Source organism: Chrysemys picta, chromosome 23, assembly GCF_011386835.1.
Source record: "Chrysemys picta bellii isolate R12L10 chromosome 23, ASM1138683v2, whole genome shotgun sequence".
NCBI classification, from domain to species: Eukaryota; Metazoa; Chordata; order Testudines; family Emydidae; genus Chrysemys; species Chrysemys picta.
This window is the reverse complement of record NC_088813.1, coordinates 18,259,719-18,281,346: the sequence shown is the minus strand read 5'-3', so window position 1 is coordinate 18,281,346 and position 21,628 is coordinate 18,259,719. Positions and strand designations below refer to the sequence as shown.

Here is a 21,628-nt window from a genome sequence, read left to right as displayed (position 1 = left end):
ACGGTGGGTGCTGGAGGAGCGTGGATCCCTCAAGGCAGGAGGCACAGGCAGGGATGTTGCTGGAATTCCAGCAAAGCCTCCACGCACTAGGGCGAGGTCTGGGGCACCTCCAAGCTAGGACTGTAGCCTTGTGCGTAACGTTATCCAATGGTTCAGTCTAATAAATAGTCTTTTCCTCAGGTCCGTCTCCTGTCCCGCCCTTGTCTCCTAGCGCTCACCTGTTGGATAGTGTCCCTTGAGTTTCTCAGCACTCCCCTTACGTATCTCTTCTCTCCAGCCATTCCCACATCTTCCTGGTCCCTTTCTGTTGCCATGACTGACAGCCCAAACGTGTTGCTTTGTGAAAGGCTATGATTTTTATTGCACACTTTATTGTCTTCACTGGCATATGATGACCTCATTCATCACAAGAGATGAGAAGAAAGATGGAACGTTCCTGTGTAGAAGCCTGTTATAGGGCTGCTAATATCAGTACATTATTATTTGAATTGTGGTAGTACCTGGAGGCCTGTTTCAAGGCCTCATTGTGCTGGGCATTGTACCCACAGATAATGAAAAGAGGGTCCTGGCCCCAAAACTCACCGTCTAAGAGTAGGATGAGAGATACTAGTTGGAGCAAAGAAAGGGAGAACAAGGTAACAATGAGACAATTTGATTATTGTAATAAACAGTGGTTCTGGAATCTCCTGGTGTGCCATATATCTTGGGCATTAATCAATGCTTCAGTGTGGAATGGAATAGTAATAATCGATTAAAAAACCATAGTTTGCTTTCTGCATCTGGACATGATTTTCTCAGAAAAGTAATGGCCCGTTCTGGATTCAGGAGCTGGGTTATCAGCCTGATATCTCTGAACCTTTCAAGGCATCCAAGCTGGACATCTTTAAACTAAAAAGAATGGCTATTTTTGAGCATTAGCGGAAGTGCAATCATTTGGACTCAGAGGAGAGCAGCCCTCTGAGTGTTTCAGAAAGTTCACCGTGGAACATTCCTTTTAGATGTGCTATAACTTACAATGCTTCCTGGCGCTGCCTGCAGTCTGCTAGCTAATAAGGCAGCACTTTGCTGCAGCTTGTTAAATTTTCAGAGGCTTTTCCAAATACAAAAGTAATGAGAACAGTTCAGGAGGGGGAGAGAAGGCCCCAAGATAGCATGGCGGGGGTACTTAGCCTAGCTTGCTGTGCCCTTCCTGAAGTAATATGCCATAGCTTGCTAGAAACCATCCGCTCCATGCAATATGCCCACAGTGCATGGGCATCTACCGCACACTAACTGCAAGTGTCCAGGGTTGGAACCACAGGTTTGTTGCTTGAGAGGCCAGGGTGATGCCTGGTTATTGAAAAGTCCTGGGCCCCGATCCTGGGCTGCGGCTGAGCTGATCTCAGTGCAACATGGGAGTGGGAAAAGATGCCAAAAGCCACCAGTACCGCTGCTGGCTAGCATAAGTTAGAGCCATCCTGGAGCTGCTGTAAATTATGCCTGCTCCTCTGACCCCAGTGGCAGAGCACCCCCTAACTCTTGGGCATGCCCTCTGCACCGACAGCCAAAGTGGGGGTGGGGCTATATTGGGCACTAGGCTAGTGAACAGGGCAATTCCTCTGCCAGTCAGTTCCGCTGCCTTATGGCCAGAATCAAGCTGTGGGTCAGAACTGGAGGGGATGTTCCTGGCATACTCTAGGGCATGATCAGATCCAGGTGTTTGTGGATCACCTGCCCTTTGGAACAGCTCGCAGGAAACCTGCTTAGGGTTCGGGTTCGGCTTTTAGGCACCTCCTCCTCTCAGTACAGACCTGTGCTCTCAGGAGCACCTGCTATGGGTGTGGGTGCTGGTGTGTTACAAAGGAAAAGGTCTAAGACACATGCTGGTCTCCTTTTGACTTACCTCTGGCCAGCACTAGAATCCCTGCCTCATTCTTTGTCTTGTCTTGTTCACCTATCCCGGGGGCATAAAGAAATAAAGCCAACCCTATACCGGCCACTAGCCACGCATGGTGTCCTGGCAAGACCCCCAACTCAAATGCTCTTAAGAACCCTGATGGTGCTGAGTCCACAACAATCCCCAGGGATCGGTTCATTTGTGTTTCTAGTGCCTGGGATTTGTGGCTGAATTTTTTCCCTCTATGTATTTTTATTTTTCAGTGCCCTTGTTTTCATTTGCAGAGTATGAAATGGTTATTTTCTCTCTCTCTCTCTCTCTCTCTGAAATCTCACTGAATGGAAAACAGTTGGCTGCTCAGAAGAGACAAAATTAAATTTAGTGGGGTAAACAAGGTTACTAATTAGCTGATGCACCATGCAAAGTTAATTTATTCCGAACATGTTGTGGTGCCAACCTTGCCTGCATAATGCGTGTCACATTGCGCAGGGTTACCTGCAGGAACAGCCACCTGCTTTCATCGCTTTTCTGCTGGCAATGGGACTGGCAGCCTGCCCTTAACCGTGGCTCTTTGCTCCGCTCTCTCCCGGCTGCGCAGGAAGAGCCCTTCGTCATGTTTCGGAAGTCAGACACAGCCCTCTTCGGGAACGACCGCTTCGAAGGTTACTGCATTGACCTTCTGAAGGAGCTATCACACATCCTGGGCTTTACCTATGATATCCGGCTGGTGGAGGACGGGAAGTATGGCGCACAGGATGAGAAGGGGCAGTGGAACGGCATGATGAAGGAACTCATTGACCATGTGAGTAAGACACGTGTGTGTAAAGCTACTGGTAACTAGGGGATAAACCATGCTGCAGCCTGAACTGTGGGTCAGGACACCTGGAGTGGGCTGACATCCCCCCTGCTCTGGCATCCCAGAGCTCTGTATCTTCCCCGGTGTATACTGAACATACTCTATAGTACAAATATTCTTGATCATTGCCAGGAGCCTCTCCCAGCTTTTCCAGGGTCATTGAGAGAAGAAATCAATTAGCCCCACCAACAGATTTCTTCCTTTGCGTCAGTGTAGGACCAGGGGCACTATTGCCCCAGCCGGGTAACATCCTGGCTCTAAACCACCCCTTCTAGTTCCAGCTGCTGGCACAGGGGACATGTTGGGGGCATGCCCAGTGCCGGGGGCTTTGCCAGAGTGCAGCAATGCCCTGGACATCACTGACCAACGTCATGACCCATGGGGCTGTTACTTGCCTCAGTGCTGCTGAAACTCCTGGTGGCTGTCAAGTCACACCTGGGGTGGAAGCATCCCTCCGCAGCTCCTGGGCCTGGGGGGTGGATGGGGACAGGCCGGGGTACAACCAGCTGCCTTAGACCCTGTGCCCTCAGTCTTGCACAAAGCACAGCCCGAGCAGACCTGAGGATCGTGGTTATCAAGTATTTTGGATACACGTCATGCTATTAAATATCATCATTATACACGACGGTCCAAGTCCCTCCCTTGGGTATGCACAGCCACCCCAGCTGGAGTTAAGGAGAGCTCTGTGGAGGTGTGGAAGAACAGAACAGGGTCCTGTCCTTCTCCCATTGAACTAAAGGGGAGCTTTGCCACCAACGTCAGTGCGAGGAGCGGTAAGCCCCCTATGTGGGCAATAGGGTTCCCAGGAGATACCGTCACTTCTAGGGGATGAAAATCGGAACCTCAGCCTTACATTCACATACATTTCGTCCTCAGTGTCCGGTGTAAAGTTGTGTTTGAATGGGAGGGGAATTCTGGCCAAGCGAATTTAAATGTGTGTCCCAGAAAATGTTCTTACCAAGGAGAGGGAGTCATAGGACTGGAAGGAACCTTACGAGGTCCTCTGGTCCAACCCCTGCCCATGCTAAGGCAGGATTAAGTGCACCTGCCTCAGCGAGCGGGCATGCAGCCTTTCCTGGTATTTAGTCACAGCTGAGTGGAGCCTGCCTTGCGACTGTCTCCTGAGAGGAGTTCATTTGCTGGGTTCCTCTCTGCACAGTCAGTGGCTACATCCCTTTTCCCTCCCTCTCCTTATTGTTATTTGGCCAAGCCCCCGATGACACCCTGACCTCAAGCACCGGTGCTGAGGGGAGTAGGCCACAACACCTGGTGTCTTCAGTTCTGAAATATCATCTGCTGATGACAGTATGACATGGAGCTATTCCCTTCCCGGGTGCCTGTCCTCTGGGCTAACAAATGTACAGCAATCAACCAACTGGGCAGATGATCCCCAGTGCAGGGGCAGTGTTTCGCCAGCCTGGGGTAGCGCGGACAAGCGTGTTGCACGCTTGGCTCCATCATTTAACCATGCTGAGTCTGAAAGGGTGCAAAAAGCACGATCCCAAAGAAGGCTAATCCCCTTATGCAGAGACCTGCTTCGTTATGTGCCACAGAATGCCCCGGGCTGGTGGTGTGCAACACCCCCACCATCGTCTCCTGTGCCTGCCCTACAGCTGTGGGATCACTGGCCCTGGCTTAGCAAGGACATGTTTATCAGTGAGCGTATGCTTCTATCCCACAGACTTCAATGGGACTCAGGCATGCGCCTACAGTTAACACACCCTGAAGTGCTTTGCTGCATCAGTTGAGAAACAAACAATGCGACTGAGCTCTGATCCCTTTTCTCACCCCTGCCTGAAAGATCCCAAGCAAACGATTTGCCCTTCACTAAAGCACTACACACGACTGGCTGCGCTGACCATGCCACCAGCTATTAAGCAGAAGGGTGTCCATTCAGCCTGCTTTAATCTTTGATTATACCTCCTAAACTTTCCTAGATGTTTTTTTCCACCCAGCGTTCCTGTCACTCAGAATCCGCCACAGTTGTCCTTGTGCTGCTGCCAGTAATTTGAAAGTCTTAGTTGATCACAGCTCCTGGAGAAAATCCTGTAATGTGATTGTGATGCTGTAGTCATCAGTCTTAATACAAAGAGGCCTCTTCCATGCTTGTGATCAGGGTGATGGGGGCTCTGCCAATGGGTAATTAATAATTGTGTATGTGTGTGTGCTTGCATGGTAATAGGGTGGGAAATTGTTAGATACAAGGCATGCTTTCGCTCTCACACAACTGTTTGCCAGGCCGCCCAGCAGTGCAGAAGAGAGAAAACAATCAAATTCCTCCTAAATCTTATCTTCCAGAGGAGACTTAATTTTAGGCCCATTTGTAGACATGAAATAAATTCCACTGCACTTTTTTGCAAGACTGGGGAGGCATTAACCTCAGTGTCCTGACCTGATTCTAGTTCTGCTATTTAACTTCACAGAGGGCATTTTCGATACTATTCTGCCTCACTTCCCATCCTAAACTCCTGTGTGTGGTTCCCCTGCACTCTTACACCCTTCACAGCCTTCTGCGGGAAAGGCTCCAGGGAACTGTCCAGACACTGTCTGGGATTTGCAAAGAGGCAGCAAGGAGTTAAGTTTCCAACTCCCATTAAAACTGAGCAGCCAGCGCCCTCTGGAAAAGCCCAGCTGGGCTCTATCACCCATTTTCCCTCCCGCTCCTCAGCAGTACATTCAGAAAACTGATGCAGTAAATAAACCCCTGTGGGGGACTACAGAAACAGATCACCTTATCTGGCTTGACTCAGGTGAACCTCACACTAAAGCTCAGGGCAGCTAAATGTGTGACCCAAAGCCATAGGACATCAGCATGATTTATTTTTATTGTTTCACTGGCTGTTTCCTTCATTGCTGGTGAGCACAGAAGTATGATATCTTCTATGTCTCTGGCTTAGTGGCATGCTTATTTACGGGCAGCACTACCTTGTGCTGCCTCCTAGGTGAAGGAATGATCACTCCTGCAACATATAACAATAATATCTAGCACTTCTCCAGCAACCTACTCCCAGTGCCTCCAACTGCTTTACGAGCATTCACGACAACACTTCTGCAAATCACCCCAGTGGCTACTGTCCCTTGTTTACAGACAGGGAAATTGAGGCATGAAGACTTTGCTTTCCTTCCCTATGCTCTAGTGGATGGGGCATTGGACTGGGTTCTGATTCTGCCATTGATGTACCGTGTGCCCATCAGCAAAGGGCCCAGAATCCTGCAAGCTTCACTCCTCTGAGTAACGCTCAGTGAGTTCATTGGGGTGAATAAGTGCTACTCCAAGCGAGAGCTGCCAAATGTCTGCTACAGATGAACCTGTACAGTATTACAGCTCTGTCTAGCATGTGTAACAAACAGGCAGTTGTGAATGATTAGGCTCGTCTCTAGTCTTGAGTCCCAGAGGCATTACCTGCTTCTAATGATCTGCTCTCATGCTTTATGGAATGTCCCTTCAGTGGAACAGAGGGTGAGAGCAGGTGCGCAGGGGACAATTTAATTTATTTATAAATTCAGCTTATTTTCTAAAATCATCTGACTCACAGAAAGCGGGGGGGGGGGAAACCACGTCACCAACCAGAGCAGCTGCGTTCTTGCTTCCACTGCCATTTAAAAGAGCCCATTAAACGCTAGTGCATTTCCAGTGGCAGCTTTACTGAGTCCCAAAGCAGCCAGAAAGGCAAATTGTCTGAGACCTCAACTCATGGCCAGAGGTCCCTCAACTTCCTAACGAGACGTGTTTCTTCCAGTGCATGCTGTGATCCCTACAGCCAGCTCGGACAGCGGAGGAAATCTTGCGTTTTTGTGAAGCTTTTATTCCCAGAATCGGGTCTCTAGGAGAAGTGGCAATGACAAAGGGGTCTAGTTTCTCACCGTGTGGGGAGCGAGACAAGCAGCTCTGGGGTTTTGGCATCACAGCTATTTTGCATCTGTTTCAAGTGATTCAGCCTCCTAGACTGCCTCTGAAGTTCCTGGCGCCAATATGAAATCATTGCCTAAGCAAAATAACTTGTATAGCCGCTGCGGTACTCTTGTAGCTTATGTGAGCGGAATGTAGTTGCTGGGTGACTCACGTCAGTAAATTAGCTTCTCTATGAATAGCTAATAGGCTATTGCCTTGTTGTTAATCACAGGATTGGGAGTCAAGAGACCTGGGTTCTGTTCCTGGATCGGCCTCAGACTCCCTGGATGACCTTATTCACATGGTTTGTGCTTCAGTTCCCCCATCTGTAAAATGGAGATGGTAATAATTACCTACTTCACACAGGTGCTACAAGGCTTAATGTTTGTAAAGTGCTTCAAGTGCCTCAGCTGGAAAGCACTGGAGAGGTGAAAAGTAGAGCAGGGGCATGTCAAGGTAGCTGCAGTAGGGAATGTGTCCTCACTGCTTACCAGGAAATAAGCTAACTCTTGGATTCAAATCTGGCCTTCATATTTGTGCTCCCTGTGAAGTCCACAGAGGACAAAATGTGACCCTTGTCGGTTATGATGGTTTCCTATGTGGCTAGTGCTTTGGGAGGTTACAGTAGCCTCCGTATGCTGGGCAGTCTACATTACGGAGTCAGTCTACATTACGGAGTCCTCATTTTGCTAGAGAAACTAAAATCCTGTTTCGTTTCAGCTGGCAAGATGAGAACTCCTTAAATACAAAAAAACTGAGAAAAGAAATGACAGTGTCTTGGCTTTCTAACCGTGCCCAGCTCCTCGTGCTTTTATGCAATTATTTTCGTCTGTGCCTCCTAACCCAAGATGTCTAGCTCTGTAGCCTTTTCCTCTTTGCATGTTCTGCATGATACCCTAATGGAATTGTCTGGTACCTCAGTCTTTGAAATGCAACACACACAGCTGAGCAGGTGTTCTGAGGCTTTTTTTTAATGTTACATACGTTGCTGGAGAAGGTCAGGCCGTGGGGCAGGAGATAATGGAGGCTGGATAATGAAACATAATTTGAATATGTAGCATATTTAGATACAGAACTAAGTGTCACTTGAGAACACCCATAACTAAAAAATGGTTTGACTAATTGTCTTCAACCTTTCCCAGACAAAATTCTAGTGGGCCCTTGGAAAAACTATTCACAGAAATGATCTGAAAATAATTTTCCTTCTGCAAGGATCCAAGAGATGGGGTAATAGAGCTAATGCGGAGTTCTAATTATGAGCCACGTCTGTTTATATACCTACCGTAAAGAGTGACTTTCCTATGAGGAAGGAGGAATGTTGCCCTGGGGACAGACAGCTTACTGACACTGTATTTCACAGCAGAAGTGTTGTTTGCCTCCAAGTTCAGTATATGCTCTGCTTAACATTGACATGGAACCATTCTGACTTGAAGCACATTGGGAGAGGTTCTGCTCTCACTTACACTGGAGTAAATCCAGAGTGAATCCACTGAAGTCAGTACAGAGAACAGGGAAAGAGACCATCCTTGACTTTCTACAGTAGGTATTGACACACATCAGCCATTCACACTCATAATGGCAGGACAAGGCATAGACCATGGGCACTCAACAAGGCAAAAAGTGTTCTTGGTCTTCTCAGCAGGGTCCTTCTGGTTACTGCTCTGAAAGACTTTGTCTACATTAGAGTATTCAACCAGACTGAGCACCAGAAGCTGAACTGGTTTAAGGACCATTGCACATTTGCACTAGCACTATTCTAAGTGCTTTGGGTTTCAGTGCCCGCTATGCGTAGCCCACAATTTGCAGCACGGCTCTGAGAAGCTGGGTATTCTGGGAAGTTTTGCAAGGGACAGCAGTAATGGGAAAATTAGTTTGAACCATTTCAGCCAGAGTGTATCCAAATTGGCACTAACCTACTTCAGAGTAAACAGGGATTTAGCCCTGAAAATTCATGGTCTACTTGGTTGGCAGCACACGTAATCTGGTGGAGCACTTTTGTCCGTGCGCACAATATTACAGATGTGCAAGGGGACCAATGGATCTTAGCACAGAACACTTCTGTAGTGCAGACAAGGTCTAAACATCCCTTAACAAGTAAGCCGGACAGAGACAATTGACGAGAGAATTGGCCGAGAGAAGACAGACCACCTCTCAGCTGAACCACATCGTGTCCTTGTTCTGGAAGATATTACAGGGCTGTAATGAATTTTTCAGCTCTGATCAGTCCAAGGTTAGATTGAAAAGCCAAGTCATGCTGAGTGTAGGGAGGGTAAAGGTACATGATTTGGAAGCACAATATAAACTCACTGTGACTTTTGGACCTCCATACAACAATTCTGAGTTTTCTATTAAAAGTGAAAATTAACGTAAGGGGTCAAACCCTGCCCTGAGTTCCACTGCATGATCTGGTCTTAAATGCTTCTCAAGAGCTGAGGCCCTCCAGAAAACCAAATCTATCCAGTGGCAGAAGTCACTGAGCAGCAACTAGTCACCTCTAATTTTCAATCCTCAGAGAAAGCCATTCCTGACAATGCAAAGAGCCTTATTTCTGTTCCTGCATACCCCAGAGCTCCAACGTTAGAGAGAGCTCTGGGCACTGGGAGGGCGTGGGGTGTGATTATGGCCTGGAATTCCGTGATGCCCTCAGTCTGGTGTGGAGTCATTTTGAGAAATCCCAGCCAAGGCATAAGAAGATCCAAGGGCTGGAAGCTGAAGATAGGCAAATTCAGACTGGAAACATGGCAGATGTTTTTCACCAGGTGGGTAATTAACCATTGGAACAACTCACCAAGGGTTATGGTAGATTTGCCATCATTGGATGTTTTAAAATCAAGATTGGATGTTTTTTCTAAAAGATCTGCTCTAATTCAGGGAAAGTCTCCCCTGGGCTATGCAGGAGGTCAGACTAGATCAGTGATTCTCAAACTTTTGTACTGGTGACCCCTTTCACATAGCAAGCCTCTGAGTGCAACCCCCCTTATACATTTAAGAAAACACTTTTTTATATATCTAACACCATTATATATGCTGGAGGCAAAGTGGGATTTGGAGTGGAGGCTGACAGCTCACGATCCCCTATGTAATAACCTCGTGACCCCCAGTTTGGGAACCCCTGGACTAGATGATCACAATGGTCTCTTCTGGTTTTAGAATCTATGAATATGGAATAGACTGTCCGAAGCTACATTTCTATCTACTGGAATGTGGGAGGGGTCCTAGCCATCCCATATTTTTCCCTGTGCCCCACATTTCCCTGTGTTTTCCCTCTCTGTGTCTGGGACCCTGCATTAGCAAATCCCATCAAGCTAAAGGAAACTTTGCTGTGCTGTAGTGCAGGAAAGGGGATTTCGCTGGAGCATGGCTGGATTGTGGGGTACAGGGAAGAACCAAGAGCAACTGAGACTTAGGTGCTCCCTAAACACGATTTTGTTACCCAGGTTTGATAGAAACCTGCTCTGTTAAATCTTATAGAATCTTCCAGTATTCCTGCGGCATTAGGACCTCAACCTACGTGCTCCTACTCTGCACTTCTTTTGCAAGTGTAATGGGTAAAGTATTACATCTCACTTTATACAATATGGTTTGGAAGTGTGACTAAAATCTGACTGGAGTTTTTAGACACACTGCTGGTAAGTGCAAATAATAACAATTTTTAAAGTGCTGTGAACGTTTCAGATAAAGGGGGTATATAAATATGCAAACATTAATTAGCGTCCCTGCAAGGTACTTTTAATGGAAACGTTAGATGACTTGCCCAAAGTTACGCAGCAGGTGTGCGGCAGAGCCAGGAAATGGACACAGGAATCCTGATTCCCACTCTCATACTCTGCACTAGACACAATTTCCTCTCGGTTCATATTAGGCAATGCTAATGGTCTTTTTCCACCACTGACTTTATCATTATCTTGGAAAGTATGATCGCCTCAGGGCAGGAGGGCACTGCCTGACCAAGGCTCTGAGGCCCTGTGGTAATACAAATAAATAATAATAATAGGAGCTGATATGGGAGACCTTGTTAACCTTGATTAACTCATACCGATAGGGTCAGTTAAACCTGGTCCAATGTGTTTATTAATAGGATCATAACCATTCATAATTTATTTCAGCCATCAGCTCATTAATCTGCTCCACAATGTGCAGAAAGTGGTGCAATGCTTTGGAATATTGTAACTTCATGCCTTTGATACCCCCACTAAAAAACAAAAATGCAATAATCTGACATGCTAATTTGCCAACTCACTGAAGTGTCTTTCATGCTGATTTCACTTCAGGGACCTCCTGGAACAGACCCTGTAAAACAGAACAACACAATAATTAAAGGCATAATCCCATTAGAGTGATGATGGGAGAGTGCTGGAGATGGGTAAGAGGCAGGAAACATGAAGATAAGTGGCCACTCTCCCCTAATGATGCAGACTTGACCCTCTAGGCTGAATAAAGAACAGAGCATGTCAGGCACTACTTGGAGAGCATCTGCTCTTGGCTGTTTCTTTCACAGCATTAATTCTCCTGGTGACATCTGAGTTTTGCTGTCTCGGGTGTGGACATGTCCTGCTGCCTCATTCTAGCTCCCATAATTCCCTCGGAAGGAGCAAGAGACGCAGTCTGTGTGGCTGCACTGGCCCAGTTTGTGTCTGTGTGATACTGACGCTGCAGGCACCGTTCTAATGGAAGACCGGCCTTAGCATCCCCTCTCCCGGCACACAGTCGCTCTGGGTTTCTGCACCATACAGGCTGCCACACTGCATGATTGACGGAGACGGCCCCACAATGAAGGGAAAATATCCCATTGAATCATTTTGAAATCCCAAGTCTGTTGCATGAGATTCATTGAGCAACACTCTTCCTACTAAGTAGTCCCATGGCCTGGCAGGCCTTAAATTAAGTACTTGGGCCCAAGGGAAGAGGCGTTTGGAAGACTTATAGAAGGGAAGCAAAGCAAAGCTGCTGGTCTCTGGGATGTTTTAGCTGCACCACCGCTGGCTCTTTGAATCCTCCTTTCTAGCAGGCCTGGGTTGGCGGGTGCTTGTCTTGGAGTGATTTATCAGTATTACCCAAACCCCATCTAAAGCCATTATTTATTTTATCCGCGGGTCGTTACGTTTTATAGAACTGTTTATGTAAAACATTAAACAGGGAAACTGTTTGAGTGCAACCAGATGGGGCCTGTCTTCAGCAGAGAAGCATCCGCAAATCACGCACAGAAGGAACAGCAGTTGATTGGCACCGGGGGAGACCCTGAGGTTAGGAGTCCGTGCTCACTGAAAGCCAATCGGGTGAAGGCTTCTGAGACCTGGGCTTGGATTGGCCCAACTTCATCTCAGACATCCACCTCCTTCTCAGTGAAGCGGGCGCATCAAGGGAGAAGCATGAGTCAGGTAGGACCATAGGATCCTGTGAGGCGCTGAGCACCCAAGGTAACGTTCACCCCGTGTAGAAGACGTGGGGCGCACGGGTCTTGGGCTGATGTCCTGGTGCAGCCTCTAAGTGGTGCACAGGGCTTCAGTAGGACGTTAGTGGTGCCTAGGCCAAGGACTTAGGTGTGCCTGGCCCCTCTGAACAGGACGAATCGCCCCCTTCCTGAGGCGTGAGGCTGCAATGTTACAAGAATTGTTTAGTGTCTTGAATGACTGAGACTGATGGGAGATGCGGTTGCCTTGGAAATGTCTGAGGCAGAGAGACGGGATTCAGCCGGTGTGGTTTTGGGGAAGAGCCCACGGGAGAAGCCACATCCCGGCTGAGCTTCCATGTGTGTTGTGAAAGGTATCCAAGGAGAAGGGAGATGTTGGTCATGTTGCTCAATGCACTAATGGAAGATGCCCAGATACTAGAATAGACCAGGGAATTCAGGGAAGGGAGGAGGGGAAGGACTGGGACTGAGGCAATTAGCTCCTCTAGGGCTGCAGCCAGAGCCCGCGATGCTCAGGAGAAGGGGTTAGGACACTCGCTGCAGTAAATCTGTAATGAAGGAATGTGCACGAGCCGCGCTACCGTCATGTCATTATCTATATGTCTGTCTGGACTTTATACACATTGTGTCATTTCCCCAGCAGTCTGCAGTGCAATGGTGCAGACTCCAGAGTACGACAGAGCTCGGGCTGTTTACTTGATGGTCTCTTGTTGTTTCTTTTGAAGCTATGTGAAATCCCGGCTCCAGACAGGGCTGTCCATAGGTGGTAAAGGCTTCGTCTGAAAACCTTTGTAAAATTGGCTTGGTTCTAGTCTGGGAGATGGAAGGTAGGGTCATGCCATGAGTCGCTTGGGCTGCTGTTGCTGTTACTTGTGCTTAAGGCCAGAGGTGGTTCTGTAGCGAACAGCCTACGACAGTGAGGTGCAAATTGTACATTCTGTCCTGCTGGGTTTGCTGTGATCTTCATCCCTCCTAACAACAAAAAGCATGGTCTGTGTGAAAGGCGTTTGGTGGCCTTGAGACCATTTCCGAGCGGACATGACTCTCATCACATTAAAGCACCACCACCATTGCCCCGTGGTTGGCAGCTTCAGCAGAGAAGCCACGAATGGATTGGCCCCTGGGGACTGAACTTGATCTCAGACCATGAACAAAGCTCATTTTGGGAAGGTTTGGGGTGCCCTGATGGTGCAGGGGTGGACACTTTCAGTGCCATGGTTCTCTGGATAAACAGAGAACCTTATGGCTGTCAAATCCACCTCCTTTCGCCAGCAATGCGCATGCGCTCGCTCTCGCTCCAGACATCAACAACAACTAATGCAATTAAACCCACATTATGGATTAGTTATCCATAACATTTCATTTAAAAACTCAAGCTGTCTGACAACTGCAGCTTGAACTCTCTTGTTGCTAGACTGTGGGGCATGGCATTGTTTGGACATAAAAGCAGCAGAAAAATGGGTTGTTCTTGGAATTTTGCACACGCACATACAAAAAAATAAAACTTCTCTTGGGCTGAAACTAAGTGCCAAATTTCCACTTGGTGTGAAATTTCATGTGGGAAATAGAACGGCATGAAAAATAATAGGGTTTCTAATGGAAATTCCTGCTGACCGATAAGTGTAGTGGAGACATAATATCTGTCCGCAGGGACGATTTATAACAGTTGATTTAACACTTTCACAATAAATGGACATTTATTGACAGTAAATTCTGGTGGAATTACATATTATGACCACGTGGCCACGTTCTGATTAATGCTTTTGCGCGGGGTGCCAGGGGGCTGTTTATTTCAAGTGCCTGTTAGCTGGGAATTCATTCGGAAGCCATTGCCTCAGGAATGGAAAGAACCCATTTGTTTGGTCCCGAGGTGTATTTCATATTTATTTCTACACTGCAGGGATTCAGCATTAAGGAGAAGGCATAAAATAGGAGGAAACGCTGTGCTTCCAGCTGGCTGACCGCGCTTCTGCCTTTTGTGTGTGCTGGAGCGTCATTAATCAGGTGGATTCATCTTTTTAAATCTAGTGAACACAATGGAAAGGCAGCATGGCCCTGTGGATGGGGCTATGGACTGGAGACTTAGGTTCTATTCCTGCCGCTATCACCATGTTGCTGTGGGACTTTATGCAAGGCTCTTCCCCTCTCTGAGCCTCTGGTTCCCTTGTCCGTAAAGCCTAGTTAGATTGTAAACTCTCCAGGGGAGGGACAGTCTCGTTCTATAAGTGTGTACAGCGCCTAGCACCATGTGGCTCTCATCTCAGGTGGGGATGAATCTTGGCTGTACTGCCCTAGAAACAATGATAGCGCTCTGCAGAACAGGACATGTCCATTAAGGAAAGAGAAGCAGGAAGCCATTGCAGTAGCAAGAAACCCGGTAGGATGCGATGATGCTCATTTCCCATGTACAGCACATAGCTGAGCTCCTCCCTGGCTGTGTTTGCTTCACCACTGAGGTTAAATAAGTTCACTGGCCAAACACGATGTCTAAATGAAGCTGTAAGAACAGCCATTAAGAGCCAGAGGGGTCAGAGACTCACATGATGTCAGGGAGTGGAATGCGTTCAGGGCGGCTCGGGTCACAACCTCGCCGCTATTCAAACATTAGCTCTCGCGCTGAGGGATTAGATAAGCAGAATGAGCAGTCGCTCACAGAGGGCTCTGCGCTGAGCAGTCAGGTAGGGTGACCAGACAGCAAGTGTGAAAAATCAGGACAGGGGGTAGGGGGTAATAGGAGCCTGTATACGAAAAAGACCCAAAAAACAGGACTGTCCCTATAAAATCGGGACATCTGGTCACCCTAGCGACAGGGGAGTGGAGTGCTCGAAGGCATAACGACCTCTTCCAGTTCCAGGCTGCAGCCATGCATATCATCTCTCAGTTCTTTGGTGGCCTCTGTGAAATGAGCTGGTTGTCTTAGTCCTGTTCATAATGGGCCTCCTGTGAGATCAGCCTATGCCGGGAGAGCCAGAACTCTCCTCTTGCCCATGGGGCTGGTTCCCCAATGTCAGAGCTGTATCTCATTGGCAGGGAGGAGCATAGGGGTGAGTAACTTACGCAGCTACTGCCCAGGTTGTGACCCTTGATGCTTTTGGTGCTCACCAAATAATAGAAGAAGATGCAGTCCCTGGCCCAGGGAATTTATGGTATGAATCAGACCCAGGCACTTAATGCACTGGCAACAGGTGCAGTCTTGGAGCAGGACAGGTGTCTTCAGGGGTGCATCACCCCCATGGAAGAAGCAGGTTTTGGAGGAAGAGCAGGAAGGAGATGGTGCCAAGCAGACAGGACAGCATGGAGGAACAGACAGGAGAGGAAGGAGGCAACAGAGGGAGGCTTTGGGCAGCATGGACAGCAAGGGAGTGTGAGAGGAAGCTAGGTCAGAGATGTAGGCAGGGCACAGATGGGGAAGGCACAAATCGAGCTTGCCACGGGAAGAGAGAAGAAGCCAGTGATGGAACCAGGCAAGAGAAGTGACCGGGTCAGAGCGGTGGGAGAGGATGAAGCATTGTAGTGGCCGTGTTTTATGTGTCCTTGGTAGGAAGAATCGAGAGCTGCACTCTCTGGCATTGTCAGTCAGGCACCAAAAGCACAATTAATTCATTAAATAAAATATGCATTATTTACCTGTCTCTCAGGCAATGCACACATAATTAGTTTATGCAAATACCTAGCTCCGGTTGGTGAAATAAGCATGGAGGTGTTCTATTTTCCTGAATAAATATGTATCTTGGGCCCATGTTTGCCAGACAGGCTGTGAATGGCTGCTACATGCCTCAGCTCTGGACTAATGAGCATTGGCTACGCTGACCCTTGCGAGGGGACAGTGGCTGCTTGGGAGCTGCCCTGACCCCATTCCCTTGCACAGCTGAGAGATCTGCAGGGGACCGAAGGGTTTTAATAGGCGCCGAACATCTCTGCTCAGAGTTTGGTTCTCCATCCACTCGCACTGGTATAAACCAGGACTAACTCCACTGAGCTCACAGTGGGGTAAAATCCGTGTATGGGAGAGCAGACTCACACCCCTTTAAAGACTGGGGGCGGGGGAAGGTTCCTCATTTGGCATTCAGTCTGCTGGACAAAATTCTGCTTTTGGCTCCGATTCAGCAAGGCACTTAGGTATCTGCTTAACTTTAAGCAGATGCATAAGTCCCCAATGTGTTGAAGTGGTTTTGCTGAGTCAAGGCCCCTGCACAGCTGGTACTTGCAATAATTCTGAGGCTATAATAAAAAGCCTTTTTGCTATTCAGCAATGCAAAATTCTGGGGTGAGTGGATGAAACATTCAGAGGCTGTAAGTGACGTCCTGGTTTGTCATGTCAGAACGCGACAAATGAAAGCTTTGCCCCTGCTAGTTTTTGCCTTAGACCCTTGTGATCAGCAAATCCTTAATTAGAAGCCACCTTCTGAAAAATCTGCATCGATGAGAAAGGATCTCACAGCGCAGCTCTGTATTACCATGACCACCATTACCAGCTAGCGTTTCCAGGCTGGTTGTCTGCTTCAGGCTGACATTGTTTGGGACACTTCAGCAAAAATGGCTCGGCCATTGCCCATAACAAGGCTGGGGAAATACGTAGTTTTTCCCATATTAAAAAATTCTGACAACTGTTTTGTTGAGAAGCTCCAGCACCTCTGTGGTTTGGAGCAGGGACCTGATTATTTCCATAGAGGATCATAAGGGAGTCCCCACCTACAGGGCCGGCTTTAGGCCAATTCCACCAATTCCCCCGAATCGGGCCCCGCGCCTAAGAGGGCCCCGTACCCAGTGGCAGGGCCACCCAGAGTGTGGGGCAAGTGGTAGAGAATCCCTTCCCTGGCTAGAGGCGCCTTTTTAATTTTTACTCACCCGGCGGCGCTCCGGGTCTTTGGCGGCGGGTCCTTCACTCGCTCCGGGTCTTTGGCGGCACTTTGGCGGCAAGTCCTTCAGTGCCGCCAAAGACCAGGAGTGAGTGAAGGACCCGCTGCCAAAGACTAGGAGCGCGGCCCGGTGAGTACAAGCCTCATGTGATTTTTTTTTTACGTGTTTTTTTTTAGTCATCCCTCCCGGAGCCCCGTCGAAACTGTTCAAATCGGGCCCCGCACTTCCTAAAGCCGGCCCTGCCCACCTAGAGGGAAATAATTCCCTAAATCCCCATCTTTGAAACGATTTCATTGGGAATTTTCGTAGATTCTTTTAAGGCCAGAAGGGATTATTGTTCTGAACTCCTGATAACACAGACCACAGAACCCCCCCGCCCCCCGTGACGCCTGCTTTGAGCCCATAAAGTCTGGCTCAGATAGACATCCTCATTGATTGAAAGATTTCCAGTGCTGGCAAATCCACAGCATCCTTAGGTAAGTTGCTCCAATGGTTAATGTGGTTTCATAATTTCTAAAAGCAAATGCTGGGCAAAAAATACAGGATAAATAATAAATCAGATGGATCTCTTATGTGTGCACGACATTGAACAAGACCGAAGTCAAGTCAGAGACACAGCACTTTCCCTGAGGAGCGTGCAGTGTTACATTCATACAAACAAAGTTGATCTGTGATTGCATTTATAAGACTTTTTACTGGATGCTGCCCAGGATGGTCTGTTAGAGCTGAAGCACGTGTCCAGTGAGGTAGGGTAGAACATGTTCCCTCCCCCAGGACAGCTGTGTTTCCCATTGGTGGGTTTTACAGCAGCGTATGTGCTCAGTTTCCACATGACAGAGATGCCTCAAGGATTGTGGTGTCTGGCGCACCCTTGAAATGCTATCATTAGTCATCCAGAGCAGCTGAATGTTTTGCAGTTTCTACCTGCAGGGCTTAAACTTGCTGGGTGAATTTCTTGTTGCCAGGCACCTGTTCATTGCTGGCCAGCAAAGCTGCACAGGAGAGTGGTTTTAAAGATGCACATTGGGTCCGTCCTACTCCGTCTGACAGGGAAAAGAAGTGAAAAGCCAGGGCAATGCCAGACTGCATCAAGAAATCGTGTTAAGGATGAGGAAGGATGTGACCCTGTGTGCCTAAATGACCTGGGTTACATGTGTCGCTGGGGTTGTAGCCGGTTTTGCACATGATGAAAAATTGGTTGTAAAAGCTTTGGATTTTGGTGAGCTCTGTCAGAAGCTGTGGAAATGTTGGATACATGATATTTTATACTCAGACATAAACACTGCTTTCAGCTGTTACAAATTACTATAAAGCGTGTCCGGGAAAGTAAACTGCCTGTCGGAGAACGGAGATTGTTCCACCAGCACTTTGAGGCAGCTCTGGCAGTGCCTTGTTGCAACCTCAGTGTGCCCGAGTTTGCACATTGGTGCGACAGACGTTAGTAATGTTGCTTGATGCACTAGTGACTCCCTATGCGCAGATACTAGGGTGATGAGTGTGGTCTAGGAACCTAGATAGACTAGACGAGAAAAAGGTCGAGTGTGTATCTTGGGCACATGATGCATTTACCTCTGTTGAGTGAACTGGGTTGTTGACATGGCAACAGATTTCCTTAAACTGCCAGGACCAGAGTTCAAATCCTGCTTAAGTAGCAGGTGGAATTTGCTGGTTTCATCCTCGGTCTTGGTGGATGGATAAAGATTTCAAACTTCACCCTCTTTTTGAGGCTGAGACAAAAGGAGTCCAAAGGAAACAGAACTGTGACAGGTTCAGAGTTTTGGTGAATTTTGAGATGTTGAACTAAACACTTCTCTGGCTTCATGCTGGACTGTTTGCCACGGGGCCTCCTGACCTTTGAGCTCAGCTAGACCAGGGATCGGCAACCTTGGCACGCAGCCCATCAGGAAAAACCACTGGTGGGCCGGGACGGTTTGTTTCCTTACAGCGTCTGCAGGTTCAGCCGATCACAGCTCCCACTGGCCGCGGTTCGCTGTTCCAGGCTAATGGGGGCTGCGGGAAATGGCGGCCAGCACATCCCTCGGCCCGCGCTACTTCCAGCAGCTCCTATTGGCCTGGAGCAGCGAACCGCGGCCAGTGGGAGCTGTGATCGGCCGAACCAGCGGACGCTGCAGGTAAACAAACTGTCCCAGCCCGCCAGCAGCGTTCCCTGATGGGCCGCGTGCCAAAGGTTGCCGATCCTTGAGCTAGACTATAATTCAGTGCAATTTGTGCTCCTGATCCCCTTAGGTACTTCTGAAAATCTCTCTTCTCATTGTTTATTACCATTATTTGTATGACAGTAGTGCCTAGAGGCCTTCTGGAGCCCCATTATGTTAGGTGCTATACATACATATAGAGAGGGGCCCCGCCCACAAAGCTTGCGGCCTAAGACAAGCTGGAGATATCGCATGAACGGCCATTTGTGTGGCATACTGGTATTTCTGCTTCAAGTCAAAAACCAGGAAAGAGGGAGGTGGACAGCATCAAAAATAAATCAATAAGAGACTGTTCTGAGCCCTGGACAAAGCTTCCATTTCCATTTGGTTTGAGCTTCAGGGCTGGTTTGTATTTGATTTGAACTGATTTGCCATTCCCTAGCGGCCATTCAGCCAACTGGCTTAACTGTAGTTATTTATATTTGTTTTAAATGTGCCTGCCTGAACTCTAAACGCACGTACAAGGAGTAACGCATGCTACCCCAAACAGACCCATAGAAAAGGTTAGGGCTTTGCCAAACCAGCCTGTCCAATCACTGAAATTATAAGTACCCACATTCAGGTGAAAGTCCCTCTGTGCAGAAATCCAGCAGAAGAGATGTGACCCCTGTGAAGCCCCACTTACATACTAGGTGGTGCCTAGGCCATGTGCTCTGAGTTTCACGCAGAATTAGCAGAAGCCTATCACTGGGGGTGTTTGCAGTAAGACATGAGATGTGAGGAACAGAAGCATAGTACAAAATGTCCCCTCCTTCATTCACACTCAGCACTGAGACACGCCCCCCCGCATCCTAGAGCTCTGGTACTTCTTTGACTCTCTGGGGTGTCCACGGAGAGCCTATCAAGTTTCACCGTGAAGTCGACTGTGGGGAAAGAAAATGAACACTCTACCTCATGCTGCTAGAATATTACTTCCTGCTCCTTAATTTCTGGGATGGCCTCCCTCTGTGACATTCTGTACTTGAAGCAACATTGAAACGAAGGCCAAAAAATACGCCTTCTATGTAGGATGGCATTTGCAGCACGCTGAAATCTCTGGTTGTTAAGTGTTGCTGCAGGAGGCAAGGTCACAGCCACGGGTTAGGACATTTTAAAATACATTGTCTCTGGATCTATAATGAAGTCTATTAAAAATGCATACTCATTCCTGGGCAGATCACAGCTGGGTCAAACCCCCTCAGAACAGAACCTCTCCCGCTGGTAAGCACAGTGTTTATGTACCTAGGATCAACAGAAGAGCTACGCAGTAAAGTTATAGACTGTAATTATTAAACAAGGTGGTCCAAATTCTGCCTGCCGATACGCTGGCGTACATCTGAAGCCACTTCCTTGAGGGTAATGAATTTATACCAGTGTCACCTCATACAGACCCTGGCCCAATGCATTAAGTAGGTTCTGCACCATCCAACTGCATTTCTTTTTATCCATGGAAGGTATTTATAATTACCACAAGACCTGCCCACCTCACCCTCTGCCTGCCCCCTGGGATCTGCATGGTTAATGTATGGTCCAAGCCTGATCCAAACCCCATTGTAGATACTAGGAATCTCGTTGACTTCAGGGGACTTTGACCCAGGCCCTGAATGCAGATCAGGGTGCAGATATCTTCTGGGGAAGCATCTCATCGCCAGCTAGACTCCCTAGAAGGACTTACAACTCATGGGGCACCAGCATAAGTGGAGCCCCCCCATCTCTGCCCCCATGTCCACCCCCACACACTTTGCAGGCTCAGGGGGGACCCTGCTCAGGGAAGCCATAACGAGCCATCCTGTGAGCATCGTAGCCCTGCCTACACCCAGCGAGGAGGAAAACAGTAGCTGAGCAGGATCACGGGGGCTTCTGAGCAGCAGTACGCCCCCTCTCCCCCCCGTGCCATATTAATGGGAGCCGAGACCCTCCCTAAATATGGTGGTTCTCGACCTCCCAAGGGGCAAAACAAATGGGCTGAAGAAAGAAGCAGGAACCAGGGAGGGAGTGCAGGGGTTGGGGGGAGGGAAGGGGTAAACTGAATAATTAAAAGGAAGGAGTTCCCTGTGGCCTTGTTGGGATTAATAGAAGCATAATAAGTTGAAGCTGCATCACAAATCCCTCTCTCTGCGTGAGCTGCTTGCCGCGCCAAGGGCTGGGCACTGCAAGACCCAGATGCCCAGTGGCTATGGCCATTATTATTCAGGATGATGATTTCTGTGTGGCCTCCCTGGGCACTGGTGTGAGAACCAGGACAGATGTAGGTGATGGCTAGACGGACACACAGCCAGAGGGGAGGGCAGGCCAGGCTCCCCAGGGTGAAAAGCTGCACGGGGGGGGCAGATTTCTCCTCTTCCTCCAGCAGCTGCGTACTCCTGACAGATCCCACAGGCAAAGGAAGAGGAAAATCCTGGAGCTGATCTGCCCGGAGGGGCCAGGATTAGAATTTGGCCCTGTGGTTTAGGCCCAGTTCAGCATGGCACCTGCAGTAGGATTGGACAGTGCTTAGCACCACACAGGATCATGCCCCGGGAGAAGGAGCCTGCCCAGG

At 48.4% G+C, this 21,628-nt stretch overlaps 1 protein-coding gene across 2 annotated transcripts in view; it reads left to right on the top strand.

Annotated features, from left to right (window-relative positions):
- Nucleotides 1-21,628, top strand: part of GRIK3 (glutamate ionotropic receptor kainate type subunit 3) — a 230,976-nt gene that overhangs the window by 166,775 nt on the left and 42,573 nt on the right. For both annotated transcript variants that reach the window (XM_008167098.4, XM_065577204.1), the window contains exon 10: nucleotides 2,475-2,678. In XM_008167098.4, coding sequence (XP_008165320.2) covers nucleotides 2,475-2,678 — 204 coding nt within the window. The remainder of the gene's footprint in view (nucleotides 1-2,474; nucleotides 2,679-21,628) is intronic.